A 16,518-nucleotide genomic window follows, 5' to 3' on the forward strand; every position below is an offset into this window, starting at 1 on the left:
CGCTAATATGACAAAAACTAAATATATACAATTTTCTAATTATAAAACAATACATAAATCTCTAAATATAACACACAGTGACCAAACGATTAAAGAAACAAACACAGTAAAATTTTTAGGCCTTATATTAGATTGCAATTGTAACTGGAAAGCTCAATGTGATACAGTGGCAGGCAAAATAAATAAGTTCGTTTTCGCTTTAAGAAGGCTCAGACAAACTGTATCCTTTAATGCTGCACTTACTGCATAACACGGTTATATTGCGTCAGTTTTACGGTACGGGTTAATACTATGGGGAAACTCAACTAATATTTCAAATGTTTTTCTGGTAAAAAAGAAATGTATAAGAGCTTTATGCAATGTCAGTCCTCTAGAATCATGTAGACCATTATTCAAAAAGCACCGTCTGTTAACGCTTACTGGTCTATATATATTAGAAATTTGTATGTTCATTAAAAAACATGGCGAACTTTTTAAACCAGCAAAGGACTATTCCATATTAGGATTAAGAGATCCAACTCGCCTTCTGATGCCATACTGTAGAACAGCGCTTCATCAAAATAACGCAAATGTTATGTGTATTAGGGTATTTAACCACCTTCCAAAGAATATTAGAGAGATGCCTAAACATTTATGCATAAAAAATTAAAATTATGGCTAATAGATAAATGCTTTTATAGTTTAAAAGAATTCTTTAGCCAAAAATAATAGTATTCAAATGTAATTTTTGAGAGGTACCTACAAACTAATGTTTATTTTATATTATATCATTGAATTAAAGCTATGTAATGTGTATTAAGAACGTATAAGTATAAATTAAATATGATATTCCAATATTGACAATCAAATATTTGTATGCCGATATATTGGCGAATTGTGCTGTACACCAATTAATTGTTAACAACTATGTTACCACGATTCATACAAATAAATCATTTCATTTCATTTCATTTCATTAATTGCTTAGTTTCTAAACTTCCCGTACCTACTCCTATGGTGCTTCCTCGCCCCGCCACCCCAACGCGCCTGTAATCATCATTAACGTGTGTTACTTCAAAATAAAAATAAAAATGTGAGCCGTCACGGGACGCCTGTCAGATGTGAAACATCGACATTATTTTGTAAAAGTAATATGCAGAAAAGAACATATTGTGATAGGAACTAAATATGTCATAATGATAAAATAAAATATTACGATTTTTTTCCAAATAACGATGACTATTTATTGAATAAACATTTATTTTCATTAAATACAAAAATTTACGAATTTATTTCAAATCGTGACTACTTAATTCGTTTAATCATTGACTTCGGTAATAGTTATATTCGATGTTGCCTCTGAGGACGGTATTACTGTGACAAGGCGACGCGTCGCCACGCCAGAAATCGGTTTTACGTGCGGCTATAGATGTTTCACATCCAAAAAAGCGAGAAAGAGATTGATCCAATTGGTAAGTTCTATAATACAAAGAGTGTGTATAGTCTGCTCTCGAGTTGAATGCATTCGGGGCCTGGGGTAAAGGGCGGGAGAATCTCCCCCCGCTGTCCGCACGCCTCACCTCTCGCGCCTACAGTGTAGTGTTATGCCGTAGTCTTCGCTTACCATGTTATCGCGTTACTATTAAATTTGCGATCTCGTGTTATTTTTTTAATTTTAATAATGAAATATCCGAGTCCATCAGTATCCAGTATATATATTGCTAGAAACTGTCATAACCATAATAGACCAGTGCAGAAGCATTTGAAAATTATAAAAAGTGAAAAAAAAAATAGTAGGATGAAACTTATTGGAAAAGGAAGAGAATATAACATAAATGAAAGTAAAAATAAATTACGGGCGGTCTGAGGTCGGGAAGTGGAAAAGGGGTGTGTTATAGGTTGAAAAACGGTTTATCTCGATTTCATGCAAAACTACAAGTCCTATGGCAAAAAATTAAGCCGGCTTTCTGTGCAAAGGAGCCTCCCACTAGTAAAATAAGTTATGATATGTTTATCTTATATCTTTAAACGAGCAATTCTTGTATATATATAATCTGAATCTCGGAAACGGCTCCAACGATTTTCATAAAATTAAGTATGCAGGGGATTTCGGGGGTGATAAATCGATCTAGCTAGGTTTCAATTTAAAAAAAATGGTTTTATCCATGTTTGAATGAGAAACAGCTACAATAACATTAGAATACAAAGGTAAATTTCGCCACTATATACAAGACTATTATAGCTCAGATGGGACATTGGGTGATCCGGAAAGCAGAAGACCCCGGTTCGAATCCAGATGTCGTATTAGTTTTTTTTTTGTTCAAGTTTTGTACATTCTTAAAAATCCGAGCAAGGCTCGGTCGTCCGGATATTAAGTATATTATATGAGATATGGTTATAATACGGTCACAGCATAATCGCATGCCTGAACTCTGCCATTCAACTCGTGCGTTATCTGTAGGTACCCGTGAGCAGGCGTATGTGTACGCGATGTCAGCGGCGGCGTTGTCGTGGAAGATAGCACGGGCGTGTGCGTCTGGTGCTCTAGCTGCATGCTCATGCGCCGCACCTCCCCGTGCTCCTCCGAGACCACCCCGAAATGCTGCGCCTGCGCCGTCCGAACCACAAGCGCGCTTCAAGTGGGGAGGCTGCGGTGACAACTTCCAGTGGGCTGAAAGGTGGGCTTGACATGTTTTTTGGGTCTTGATGGCTTCTTCACCGTCCCCCCTAACAAAAGCCTTTCCATTGGAAGTAATCTCAACGCTGACGTGGGCTCCTTTTGGTGTGGATTATTAACAATATTAAAAAAATATTGCTTTTACTCAATAAACGAATATTATCAAACGAAGTGGTGACTGGCACCAATACTATTTTAACCAATAATAATATATTTTGTTATAATTATTTTTACTATTATTGTAATTGTGTATTGTAGGGTCTTTTAGTAGGCTTTACGTTGGCCATATAAATGTAGCAGTCATTATTGATTGTGTTAGGTTTATAATAATAAAAAATATTGTGAAATGAAACCACAAAATAATTTGCATGTCTGTCAAGACGAAACATGTGCCTGCTCTTAAATTTGTAACAACTTTACTTGTGAATATTTCTGGCAAATAAAGAACTTTGACTTTGACTTTAATCGCACTGCATTAGTATGTATTTGAAAATATGTTATCCTTCCTGCGACAGATTCAACACCTTAGTAACTCAATCAATCTCGTAGTATTTCAAAACTTTTAGTAATTGCACACAAAACTCCCAAAGGAAATTCGATAGCTTGATTATACTCCCTTAACTCCCCTCTAGGGTTAATTGTATCCAGAATGATAGTTATTAATCTCTATTAGTCTATTAGATACAAATTCCATACGGAAAAATCATATGTACTCAAAATACTTAGTGATTTTTCTCGTAGGGTTATTCATGAGTGTAAGGTAAAATAGGTAGGCTTTTATAAGTTCGAATTATGTTTATTATAATCAAATTCAATTTTTTTATCACTTCGGTGTATAGGTAGCATGATTGTAGCGATTACCACATAATTGATTTTATCAATTCTTTTAAATTCGATACACATTTATATTATAGTTGTTATTGTTTTTTTTAAGATTTGCCAAACAATTTTTGGATGCTCACGAAATAAATGCTAGAGATGGTAGATTCGAAGAGATATTCGATATGGAAATCACCACAAGAGAGCGGCCAACCACGACGTTGGAACCGACCACAGCTCCCCCCATAGTGATACTGGTAGACGACCAGCCTGCACCAGCTAACGCGACTGTGGCTCCGAAGAAAAAAGGTAGACGGGGACGTAAGCGCCTGCCACGATCTCCTCGACGTGGTCGTCCAACAAGGAAACGGTTCAGAGACAGGTGAATACTATTTATATTTACATATGACGACCTGTATAGCCGAGTGGTTAGCGATCCTACCTACTAAGCTAGAGGTCCCGGGTTCGAATCCCGGTAGGTGCAAGCATTTATATGATGAATATGGATGTTTGTTTCCGAGTCATGGATGTTTAAATGTATTTATGTATGTTTATTTGAGTTTATGTATATTTAAGTAAGTATATTGTATTAAATATATCGTTGTCTTGTAACCCATAACACAGGCTATATATGCTTAATTTGGGGCAAGATAGTTTGTGTAAAAAGTGTGTCAATATTATTATTATTGTTTGTAAGGATTACGGGTTCCAGTGCGAAAAACTGATCACTAATAAAGTGGTTCGAATTGGAGACGAATTGCTATGAACAGGTATCAATGGAAACTTTACGAGATATCCTTTGACTTAGAGTTCATAGTAAAGGGCTCATTTCTTTAAAGTTAGTGTTGCTAACAAGAAGAGATACAAAATATCATTTTGACCTAAAGTATGAAAGTGACAAACTATCCATATCTTTCCATCTTATTGTCTTACTGCCGTTCCCAATATACTATCTACAAATAGTATATTGGGAACGATAGAGAGATAAATTACTACCTTCTACTGTCAGTAATTAGCTGTCAATAATCTGAAGCTGTCCCAATATACCCGATAAGTCATTCTTATCGCCCTATATTGGGACGCGTGAATTTCCATACAAGCTTCTATCGCTGGTAAGCTATACGTCGTCCCATTGACAGACAGCGTGTACGGATAAGGTGAGTTACCGTCGATAAGTTTATTGGGACAGAAAATTTAACGATAGTTACGATTTTTATCTCAAGTAAGAGATAGACTGAATATTTATCTCAAGTAAGAGATAGACGGAACGGCCGTTAGTAAATCTTGGACGTCAACATTTGGGCGGCGTTTTTAGTAAATTCGTGATTCATTTCGTGTCGGCCCAGCGTCATCCCAGCGCATGAGTATTTGTTTTTCAAACTCGATTTAAACATGGTTGACATGACGAATATTTTTATTGTACGCATTACAGACTGATTTTTGTCTTCTGACTCAGACATTTCTGCCTGGATATGTCTTAGTAAACAAGAGATATATCTTTATATAAATATATATAAAGATATATCTCCAAAATATATAAAATTTCTTGTGTGCGTGTGTATGTCACTGAACTACTCCTAGACGGCTGGACCGATTTTGATGAATTTTTTTTTGTGAATTCAAAGGGATTCGAGGATGGCTTAGATTCACAATTGAACTACCTCCTAAACGGCTGGACCGATTTTGATGATTTTTTTGTGTGTTCCAATGAATTTGAGATAGGTTTAGATTCTCAAATCCGTCCATATAATATAATTCTCCTGCTCATGTGTATGTTGGTGAATTCCTCCTAACGGCTGGATCGATTTTTCAAATTTAAGACGTGTGTACAGGACAACGTCTGTCGGTTCCACTAGTAAATCTATATAACCATAAACAATTATTTCCATTAGAACTTACTACCTACATATTTAATTATATTATAATTATCAGAATACGTCGTCGGATAAATCAAAATTAATACTAAAACAAAAATTAATATTTTTACAAATTTTTAACGATGAACCATTGTGTCTCAAGATTCATTATAGAAAGTCGCCCCGTTGTCAGAAGGCAACTGATTCACAGAGTAGTGGAAATTACTAAAAAGTATACTTCTTGCAATACTCCAAATAGAATTATTATTGTTTCCGGGCATGATGAGTCGGAATGGACATAGACTAATTTTAAACAACACCAGAAAAATCAGAAAAACAATCCATACTATGTCCTTTAGAAGTTATGGGCATTAAACTAAAAAAGCCGTATTCCTCCATTTTTAACCATTTTTTGGTGATTGTGGTTAATGTTGTATTTTTGTCCATTTGAAACATGTCGCCATAGCTCTAAATAACACATCTTTTATCACAATAAAATATAAAAACACAATTACCCTAAATTTTCTTAGAAATGACACTTTTGCCGTATAATGGACTCAACATTTTCAAAATATCTCGACTTTGATAGAGCCTCCTGAATAAACTGTACTAGAGTGCTTTGGCAAGTGCCATCAAGATTTGGCGCCTTTAATCAGGATTCCAAAATGGTACAAAACTTGTTGGGTTAGTTAGTTGGTTATTTTATACGAATCCAGGTTTTTTCTAGTTTTTCTGCTGATGCTTTTCATCTGTCTTATCGTCCCGTTTCGGTTTGACGTTGAATCTTGAGACAACCTGTATATTGAGTTTACCTAACAATTTTCAATTTTCACAAAAATCGTCACCTTTTTGCTCTTAATAGTAAATTTCATTATTATAACACTAGAAATAAGGGATTGCTTGTAACTTATTCTAGTAGGCTTCATAAGATGCATAATAGCTTTAAGGGTAAATAATAATAATAGCTTTAAGGGTAAATACACTTCTATAATAAAGTCCCAGCCACTGTTCAGGCATTATCTATAAATAAATTTAAATGTTTTTTATTATTTAAATTTTAATCCTATTACTCCACTGCTGAATATCTAAATGATCGGACAGCCTGGGACTAGATTGTGATTATTTTATAGCGATAGAAATGACTGTACAATATTGTATATTGTTATTGAAAAGAGCGCAAAAAAAGAATGCTGGCAGAGTTTCTTGCGCCGCTTCTTCTCTCTCAGAGTGCCATTTGTTTCCGAAGCGGTAGTAGTATCTAGTAGTTATAAGAAATGACATCAAAAAGAATTCTAAAGGAATCAATTTTGAGAAAATAAATGCCTTTTATGCCTTTTATTTAACAAAAGGAAACAGATGTCACATAAATTTGTTTTAATACAAAAGGCTCGTGTAAAATGTCATTTCTATGTTCAATATAGATATTAATTATTTTTTATTTCACCATTTATATATTATGCTCTTATCCCGTCTAATAACGGCGACATTTCTTAGTTTTTGCCCGCCTTGAAAACGTTTAGGGTTCAGCGATAAAATTGAATAACGTAAATACACGACACGACAGTCAGAATAACTTATAATCTCATATAGAAAGGAAAAGAGATGGATATTATTGGTTTCAACTTCACGTTTGAACTTTTTTAAACATGGAACATAGTCTTAGATTTTGAGGGTTGAGTTAAATGATAAAGATAAGCGTGACTTAGAAATATTAGAATTTCTGTTCTGAAATAAAAACTATTGACTGGCTCAGATCTAATTTTACTGAACTAAAATTTGTTGATTTGTAAATAATGTAGTTTCTTCATCATCATATCAGCCGGAAGACGCCCACTGCTGGACAAAGTCCTTCGCCAAACATCTCCACGGCAAACTGTCCTGCGCTGCCCTCATCCAACCGATTCCAGCGATCTTGACCAGACCACCGGTCCATCTTGTATTACTAACACTGCGTTTTCCGGTACGTGGTCGCCCATTCGTGGACTTTGCCCCAACAGCTATCTGTCCGTTGAGCTATGTGCTCTGCGCGCTGCCACTTCAGTTTCGCAATCATTTTGGTTATGTCGGTGATTTTGGTTCTCTCACGGATCTCCTCATTTCGTAAAATAATGTACCTAGTAGGTATAATATATAAATAAATAATATCTGTCTCAAATCTAAACTTTTTCGAGAAATACTGTCTATTTTACTCGTAAATAATGTACGTTATAATTTCAGATACGATTATGACGATAGAGGCTTCAGGCATCGCAACATTGAGTACCGCATGGCGGCAGATGACCCTCGCTTTGACCCTCAAGTGGATCTGCAAACACGTCTCGAGCGACTCCGCCCGCTCATTGCTTCTGCAAATTTGATGAACGGCCGCTTTGGAAGGAAAGTACGTACTTAATAAACTATATGCTGAGCCTCGAAGCAACTAACTTATAAATTGCTTTATTTTGCGGCAATAATAGTCGAGGAAGTAAAGTGACTTTTCGAAACACTATTATTTTTTGATAATCAATGTGAAATGAGAATATGCTTAAAGTCTACTCAGTACATATCCTATAGGATCTTATAATTCCTCCTCCAGCATCTTTCAGTGACAGTAAGTAGCCTCAACCACTGCAAAGGTCTTTGTAGCCCAAAAAAGTAAAATAATGCGAATGTTTTTTTTGTGGAAAAGGAGGATAAATGAACGTACGAGTCACCTGGTGTTAAGTGATCACCGCCGCCCACGTTCTCTTGCAACACCAGAAGAATCATAGGAGCGTTGCCAGCCTTTAAAGAAGGTGTCCGATTTTTTTTATGGTACTCATGCCGTATCGTCCCGGAAACATGATGTTCACGTTTTTTTGATATTATACACTGTATGCCGCACTATTTATAATATAAACGGCGTTTTCCACAAAATCGTTACCATTTTGCTAATGTCGATTATTATCCAATTTTTTCGTAGAAAGTGTATTAGAAAAAGCGTTTTAAGTGCTTGCGTATTTATTTATAGAGATACTATCGATTCCCTTATCAGCAAAATACGAGTACTACCTCGAGTTACTGTTACTCTTTATTATGTGCCTCGACCGTAATGATCAATTTAGAACACTTGTTTCTTAATGAAATACTTTTTTTTGGAGAGGAGGAAAATACATTTACATATGGAAGACCCCGAAACGCTGTAAACACTCCCTACCGACTAAAAACATGCTGATAGTCCTAAAGGGGGCCTTGGAGGCCGAAAATGTAGCTCACAGGCGCGGGGCGTCTTGATCCGGACCGCCTGCTCACTAGGCTGGATGGAGAGAATATCACTAACGATCTGATATATCTGTATGTCCAGTGAACTCTACGTTTGAAGAGACTTCGCGGTGATATATGTATGTGTGTTTGTAAATATGTGTGAATGTATGTGTATAAGTGTGTGATAATTTCTGTGTAGTGTTATTGTAGGTGTATGAATTGTGATGTGAGTGTGAGTGGTGTTAAACGATTACAGGACGGGGACTATCTCGTCGGGCTTCTAAGAAAGAATGAACTACTTTTAACTAGTTGATATTTGTCAGATGGTATCGAGCAGCATACGCACAAAGTGTACGTGTCACGGCGTGTCGGGCTCGTGTTCGGTGCGCACTTGCTGGCGGTCGGCGGCCCCGCTGCAGCGAGTCACGAACGAGCTCGCTCGCGAGTCAGCGCGCGCGAGCCCGCTGCGAGACACGCGTCGGTCACTCGCGCGAAAACCACGCCTGCGTTACGTCACGCCCAGTCCCGACTACTGCGAGCCGGACCTAGCTGCCGGCTCACTTGGCACTCACGGCCGGTACGCTTCATAATATTCCTAAATGTTCTCACTAAAGAATTTGATTGAATTTTTGAATGTATAAACATGAGAGCTGTCGTGACATCGGCATCATTAACGGCCGTTCCCAATATTCAGTCTATCTCCAGTTGTGGCCTACTTGAGATAAAAATCGTAACTATCGTTGACTTTTCTGTCCCAATAAACTTATCGATGGTAACTCACCTTATCCGTACACGCTGTCTATCAATGGGACAAATTTCAATTCACGCGTCCCAATATAAGGCGAATGACTTGACTGGTATATTGGGACAGCTTTAGATTATTGACAGCTAATAACTGACATTAGAAGGTAGTAATTTATCTCTATCTGTAGATAGTATATTGGGAACGACCGTTAGTGAAGTGTGTTACCAAGTTCAATTTAACCGAAATAACATTCGCTATTAAACTTATTAATTAAGGAAACTATTGGTCTGGTATCTGTTATTTAATTTAGTAATTTATTTGTGAAACTGTCTGTTTATGCATAAATAAATAAAAAGGTAAAACGATGGAGCGAACGGCCTCGAGCTTTCTTAATTATAATTTTATTTGTACGATACTACATAATATATTGTAACTAAATTAAGAAAAAAAAGCCCACCAAGTTTCTTATGTCGTTCTTCTCAGGTCTGAGGCATACTATTTCGAATGGGTGGTTGTTTTTGATGATCACTAAGTGATCTTAAATCCTATTTTGAACAGAAAAATTTGAATTTATATTTAATGCAAGGGAACTAAATATCTTCATATCATCAGCAAAACAAAGCAAGAGCGAAAGTTAAGTAAGCAGCTGTAAGTATCATTTATAAAGATAGAAAATGATAAAGGACCGAGTAACGATCCTTGGGGAACCCTTCTGGGACTGGTTACGCAGCTAGAGATGTAATTACTGACCATCACAGATTGAGACCTTTGATCATTTGCAAACCACCGATGTAGATCCCCACCGCTGCCAAAAAGTTGAATTTTGAATAAGAGTCTTATGATCTATTGAGTCAAATGTTTTGCTAGAATCGGTATAGGATACTACTTCTACCTTGATGAAAATACGAGACGAGACGAGCAGGACGTTCAGATGATGGTAATTGATACGCCCTGCCCATTACAATGCAGTGCCGCTCAGGATTCTTGAAAAGCCCAAAAATTTTGAGCGGCACTACAATTGCGCTCGTCACCTTGAGACATAAGATGTTAAGTCTCGTTTGCCCAGTAATTTCACTAGCTACGGTGCCCTTCAGACCGAAACACAGTAATGTTTACACATAACTGCTTCACGGCAGAAATAGGCGCCGTTGTGGTACCCATAACCTAGCCGGCATCCTGTGCAAAGGAGCCACCCACTGGTGACTTGATGTGCATGGCTTCAGTCATCATATTCATTGAGCATAATCATGCTGAACCTAATCAGGTTGGATACAGTAGATCGCTCATTAAGCAATCCGTGTTGGGATGGGTAGAAGGAGATTTTTAATAAACCGTAAACCTGGGTATTATTGTCCAGAAAAATTAGGGATTTGACCTCGGAATGACAGACGCAGCAAAAACCTTTATTTTGACACACTCAAATGTGTCTAAAAATCTACTTATCGTAGGATGTCCGCTGTGTGTACTATAGATATTCCAAGGTCAAATTTTTGCACATTTATTGCAAATATCTTGTTACAAATATTGTAAAGGGTTAATTCGTCTACAGCTTTTGTTCAAACATTTTATTTTTATCTTAAAACATTTTCGACGTAGATGGAGAGCACGCGCAGTGTTTACAATTTTTAAGAGTACCACTCGAGGGCAACTTGTACTCCCGATTAAGAGTTATATATTTCTGAATTAAGTATCGTTTTAATAAATATCCTCGTTGTAAAAACGCATATTATTGTTTCTTCTTGCTAATAATACGAAGCTGTAACACGACTTCTGCACTTTTATAGAACGTGCGCCAAAATAAAGGTTTAATCAACTTTATAGGTAACTGTCTCTCATTCCGAGATTCTTGCTCTTATTCGATAATTTTTTCTCGACTTATTATTTTCACAAAATCTTTGACTATTATGCAGAGCTTAGTCATACATCATTCGTAGAACCTATTTTGTGTACAGGTGCAATATAAGCCGATTTTCAAATTTGAGGAAATGTACATTCAGTGAGAGAAACGCTTTTAAAATTATTCGAGTGAACTCGTTTGAACAGAACTGATCGACTACAATGCTTCCCGTTGTATGTCACCCTGATCCGGCTCGAAGGACCAAGATGTACGGTGTTTTGGTTGCCGTATAGATTAATTGAAGAATTAAGTAAGAAAAATTGTTTTATTGAACTAAGTGGTAAATGGTTATGAGCACACGCGAACCGATTGATGCTCGAACGGGAACTGGTGGATAATGTGCAAACACAACAGGTGATGTATGATCTTCGACTCGTACAGCCATCATTTGAGAGCGCTCGGTTTATGTTTTTTGATCATACGTGTACTTTACACACTCAATTATCCCACAGAAAATGTAACGCTAGCGTGGGAGGCGCAGCGGGCGGGTGCTCGCGTCTTTGCTGCGGGCGAGGTCGTCGCGCACTGCGACACACTCGACTGGAGCGCTGCCACTGTCGCTACCACTGGTGCTGCCGCGTGGACTGTCAGCTCTGCAGGGTCTCCATCGAGGAGCACTACTGCAACTGATACATCTAACAACACAGCAAGAACAATAAAACGGGGTGTATAGAAATAAAACTGTATTATTACCTTGTTAAAACTGAAGCCCGCTTGTATAATCTGTTGGCGTGCGGCAAAAAACGAACTAATTATTTATTGTAATTTATAATAATTCTATTAATACTTATATTTAACTAGCTGATACCCACGACTTCGTCCGCGTAGATAAAGGTTTTTTAAAAATAATAAGTAAGATTGGAAATAAAGATTATCTCATGTCTTACTCCAGTTCCTGTTCCCGTTTTAGCTCCCGTTCCGAAGATTGCTATGTCAAACCTACTTTTGGTATAGTTATAGCTCATCGACGTTAATTTCAGTTTTTTACAAATCCCGCGGGATCTATGGATTTTTTTGGAATGAAATGTAGCATATGTCCTTTCCCGAGCTCTAGGCTATCGCTGTACCAAATTTCATCAAAATCGCTTCAGTAGCTCCGGCGTAAAAGCGTAACAAACAAACTAACATTCAATTATTCAGCCACGCTTGACATTAGCTCCTTAGCATTTGGAATATTGAAGCACACATTGACAATACAATACAATTGGTCATGTTTTGTCAGCCTTTAAGCTCATCTAAATACTCGTCGCGACCAAATTATTTGAATGACCTAGTTAGGTTAACTAAATTGTTAAAGAAAAATTTATTTATTTATATAATAACGCCAATACCAATACATCTGATTCAGAGGCATTTATAACAAAAAAAAATATTGATAATGCTAATACAATTACTATACTATATACATTGCTATACATTGGCAATCTATCTCGAACAGATCCTTAGCCAGCCTTTGTTGATCGTTCGCCAATGTTTTTTTTAAATGCGTGAACAGGGCCTAAGAACTTATTGTGAAGATAAATAATTGGTAATTATTATAAATGGGTAATAAAATATTAATCTTCATATTCTTGTGATATTCTAAGCGAATCCAATGAGCAAAGTATGGCATCTGGGAGAAACTGAACTCCCTGAACTCATTAAAGCCTCTCTACACAAAGGATATTTGTATCATAGAAGTTGTTGTGGTTTGAGTCTGGGGTAGATGTTGTAGAACACATGGGCAAAGGATACAATATACTTGACAAAAGGCGAGCAGTTTCCGCGAGGAAAAGCATCCTGGTAACCCGAAGTCACACAACTATATCATCTTGTATTTAATTTTGAAATCGTCAATTCATCATCAACTATTATTGCCTTTGTTATTGTGATTACGCATTTTCAGCCCGTTTCTCTACACCCCGTTGTGTAACGACTCAATATTAGAATTATAACTATTTATTTTATTATACAAATTGTGTTATTTTTAAACTTACACACTGAAACGGAGAGACTATTTTTTAAGTTATTTTGCGGCTTGCCCAGGGCAGCCTAACTGTGAAGACTTACATAAATGACGCTCTTATTTAAATGTTATATTATGAGTATAATATAACATTTAAATAAGAGCGTAATATAACATTTAAATAAGAGCTCCTCTTGACTTTGAAAAAAGTAAAAGAATGTAGGTACCTATACGGACCGTTTTTTTTATACAAAATAATCAACTTCAAGGCCCCAAAGTTCCTCGGGGCATATCCTTCCCAGAGAGTTTAAAAAATTTTACTAAAGCACGTGACACGGCAAGTCTTAAAGAGTGAGCGGTATTACCAAATGCATTATATCGCGTATTCGCTCGCACTTGTGAAAGAGGAAATGTAGCATCAATCATGATACTCTCTCACACAATTTTTGCCACCTGGAGCTATGTTTCTGGCTGAAACACTACAGTTCTAACCAAAGAAAACAAACATGTATGATGACAAACTAGTCACTTCTCCTAGCTGATGTATAAATGTTTTAGAATATAACATGTAGGGTATATGTATCAATAGGGTTACGTGTAGGCCACTTAATACAACGCAAGGCTAAATATTATTCGCTCACGACATAAATAGCCCTTTTTTCTGTAATAATGATTAAATCAAATCAAAATGATTGTAGTTGTGTTTGTTAGAATGCGCTAACTAAACAACATATTTAAAGAATTTACACACATCACACATTTAGATAAACTGATTTTCACAAGATTCTCTGTTGCAGTAAACAAGTTTACTTGTTACTTACTGTAGTCAATGAAACGTCGAGATAAATAAATCATGTATTTTTGGCCAACAATAAATGCAAAATTGTGTTTTCCTATTTAAATAAATAATCTGAATAAAAATATTATTGTTTACACGAAGCGATGGCCCAGAAATCAGACTGCCCATCCCTCATGTATATGAATTAATGTCTTACCATAGACTAACAAATTGCCTCTTTAGCCATTTTATTAAAAATTGCACGATTCCAACAAAAAACACATGTACATTCCAAAAATATTTTTTTCATTTTTAACAACTGTAAATTTTATATTTTTTGGTGATTTTGGTTTATTGTAAAATATAGAATTTATTACGCTTTTTTTATTTCTGTAACAGCTGGGCCCAAAAATGGTCAGTCCCCTTTGACTACAACCTGAGTTTGGTAATTCTCTTTCTAATTTTGGATAAATGAAGGTACTTTCGAAACAAAATATATTTTTCGTCTTGTCAGTAATTGGTCTTGTGAGGTAATGAGTGTTTGAAATGTAAACTGTAACTCTGAATAATAAATGTTTGTAGAAAGTTATGTGTAATTAGTGTGATTTTGGAGTACTTAGCTTAACTTATATTTCTCACTTCATAATAATGTGTATGTAATTTATCAGTAGGTAGTACGACAATAAAATGTTTAGTTTCTGCACAAATAAGTTGTACATAGAATTTATTTAAACATGTAATATAGATGATTTCTTGTATGCCTAAATGTTCCATAATGTGTATCCTAATTTACCTAAGTGTAATAGGTATCCTAATTATATTTATTTTCTGTAAATAAATACAAACTTAGATGAATGTGTTTTTTAATAGCATTTACCAAAGGTCAAATCAAAGCAATAATATACCATACTAATATCACTTCAGATTATTTATAAGTCTAGATAGCTTCGAAACTAAGATCATTTATACGTCTAGATAGACTGTGACAGCTGTGAAAACGTGCGACACAAATTTGTCTCATAATTATTCATAGAGAAATAAAGTTTGAAAATACAAAATATTAAAGGTCCACGAATCGAAATAAAAACTATCCCATCTCTCAAGTTGGACCACACTGCACACCATCAAAAGTGACATGAAGTTTTTATACCTAGGTATATAGAGATTATTAAGGGTATCTACTTCAAACTAGTTCAATACAAAAATGCAATGAACCGGCTCCAATATTTAGATTGATGCTTGTTCCCACAGGTATGTGATACATATATGCTGTGAGTTATGTGTATGCTACATCTACGGTGTATGCTAGACAGCTCATTATGTTTCCTACCAACATAAAGGACCATATTCCACCGGGACACCATGGCGGCGCAACCGGTCGCGTCACCGTGGTGTCAGTAAGCTACCAAACTAGACACATTGAAACGGTATCATAATAGGAAAATAAAGTTTAAGAGAAAAAAGGAAACAGTGGTGGGTTCATCCTTATATTTTAGCCTAAGCGTTTCATTTTTTAAATCTCTATCGGAATTATCTGATGAGAAATTATTCTAAATTGGTGATCTACTCTGAATTTGGATAATAGACCTTTTTGTATCGAAATTAGCCTTCGTATGCAATTAAAAAACAAAACGGAACAGAGCGTCACTGGCGGCCGACTGAGTAAGACGACATACAGCTCTATAGTAATTAATGGTGGCGCGACCAGTGTGGCGGCCAGCCTAACGAAACTCTCTAAGAAAAAAGCGATTCACTCGATTGTATGAACGTGCAGTCATTGATAGATTGACAGATGGCGGCTATAATATTATAAAAAACGGTGATAGCCGTAATCAACTACGTTTTAAGCAACTGTACGGTTCGAAACTTAGTCGAATTATATTTCGTCGCCATATTATTATTTCAAAGTTATGTCAAATCACTGCACGTTTCATAATAAACTAAATTTAAAATTTTACTTAGGCAGTCCGCCTCTTATTACGTAGTATTTACATCCTGTGGCAGCGCGGCCAGTAACATTCTGTGCACGAGTTCGAGCTGGTCGTGCCACCAAATTGGTTGCGCAACCAGGACACCAGGTCTCAAGAGCTGTTTATAGTTTGTTGGTAGCGGCGATTGGTGGCGCCGCCGTGGTGTCCCGGTGAAATATAGCTAAGAGTGTAGAGCGCTGTTGACTGTTAAATGGTAATATTTTTTTGAGTATTGATATTTGTGACGTCAGTGAGGCACAACTGTAGTTTAAAAAAACTTACCAGGATTTATGAATGATACGCTTAGCGGACAGTAAACTTAGCGCTTGTGGTAGATCACTGGAATCTCGCATCACCTATATAATTAAGCACAAATAAAGGAGGTGGAAAGTGGTGGGTCCCAATGTAATAAGTTGAGATTTTATTAACAAAATTTGTCATTTTCTTAGAACACTAAAAATCAGCTTATTACGTAAGCTGGGACCGGAAAATATAAGAAATATAATACAAAACTTGTAAGACTATTGAAAAGGGTTCCAATTAGACTCGAAGGACCATGAAAAGGGTGCACCCCTTTTCTTAGGGGTAGATAGATAGATAGTAGGTACTGAACTTATCTATGACACTTGC

General features: G+C 36.3%; 1 protein-coding gene across 2 annotated transcripts in view; it reads left to right on the forward strand.

Moving 5' to 3' along the window:
* The window catches only part of LOC126971258 (protein Wnt-11b-like), a 73,739-nt gene extending 58,966 nt beyond the window's left edge, over positions 1-14,773 (forward strand). Inside the window, exons 1-6 of one of the 2 annotated variants that reach the window (XM_050817456.1) lie at positions 1,080-1,451; positions 2,441-2,657; positions 3,591-3,857; positions 7,549-7,711; positions 8,877-9,130; positions 11,648-14,773. In XM_050817456.1, coding sequence (XP_050673413.1) covers positions 1,409-1,451; positions 2,441-2,657; positions 3,591-3,857; positions 7,549-7,711; positions 8,877-9,130; positions 11,648-11,825 — 1,122 coding nt within the window. In that variant the 5' untranslated portion in view covers positions 1,080-1,408 and the 3' untranslated portion in view covers positions 11,826-14,773. Of the gene's footprint in view, positions 1-1,079; positions 1,452-2,440; positions 2,658-3,590; positions 3,858-7,548; positions 7,712-8,876; positions 9,131-11,647 lie in introns of those variants that run through there. The other variant, XM_050817455.1, reaches the window with a different exon arrangement.
* Positions 14,774-16,518: the final 1,745 nt, after the last annotated feature.

Source organism: Leptidea sinapis, chromosome 23, assembly GCF_905404315.1.
Source record: "Leptidea sinapis chromosome 23, ilLepSina1.1, whole genome shotgun sequence".
NCBI classification, from domain to species: domain Eukaryota; kingdom Metazoa; phylum Arthropoda; class Insecta; order Lepidoptera; family Pieridae; genus Leptidea; species Leptidea sinapis.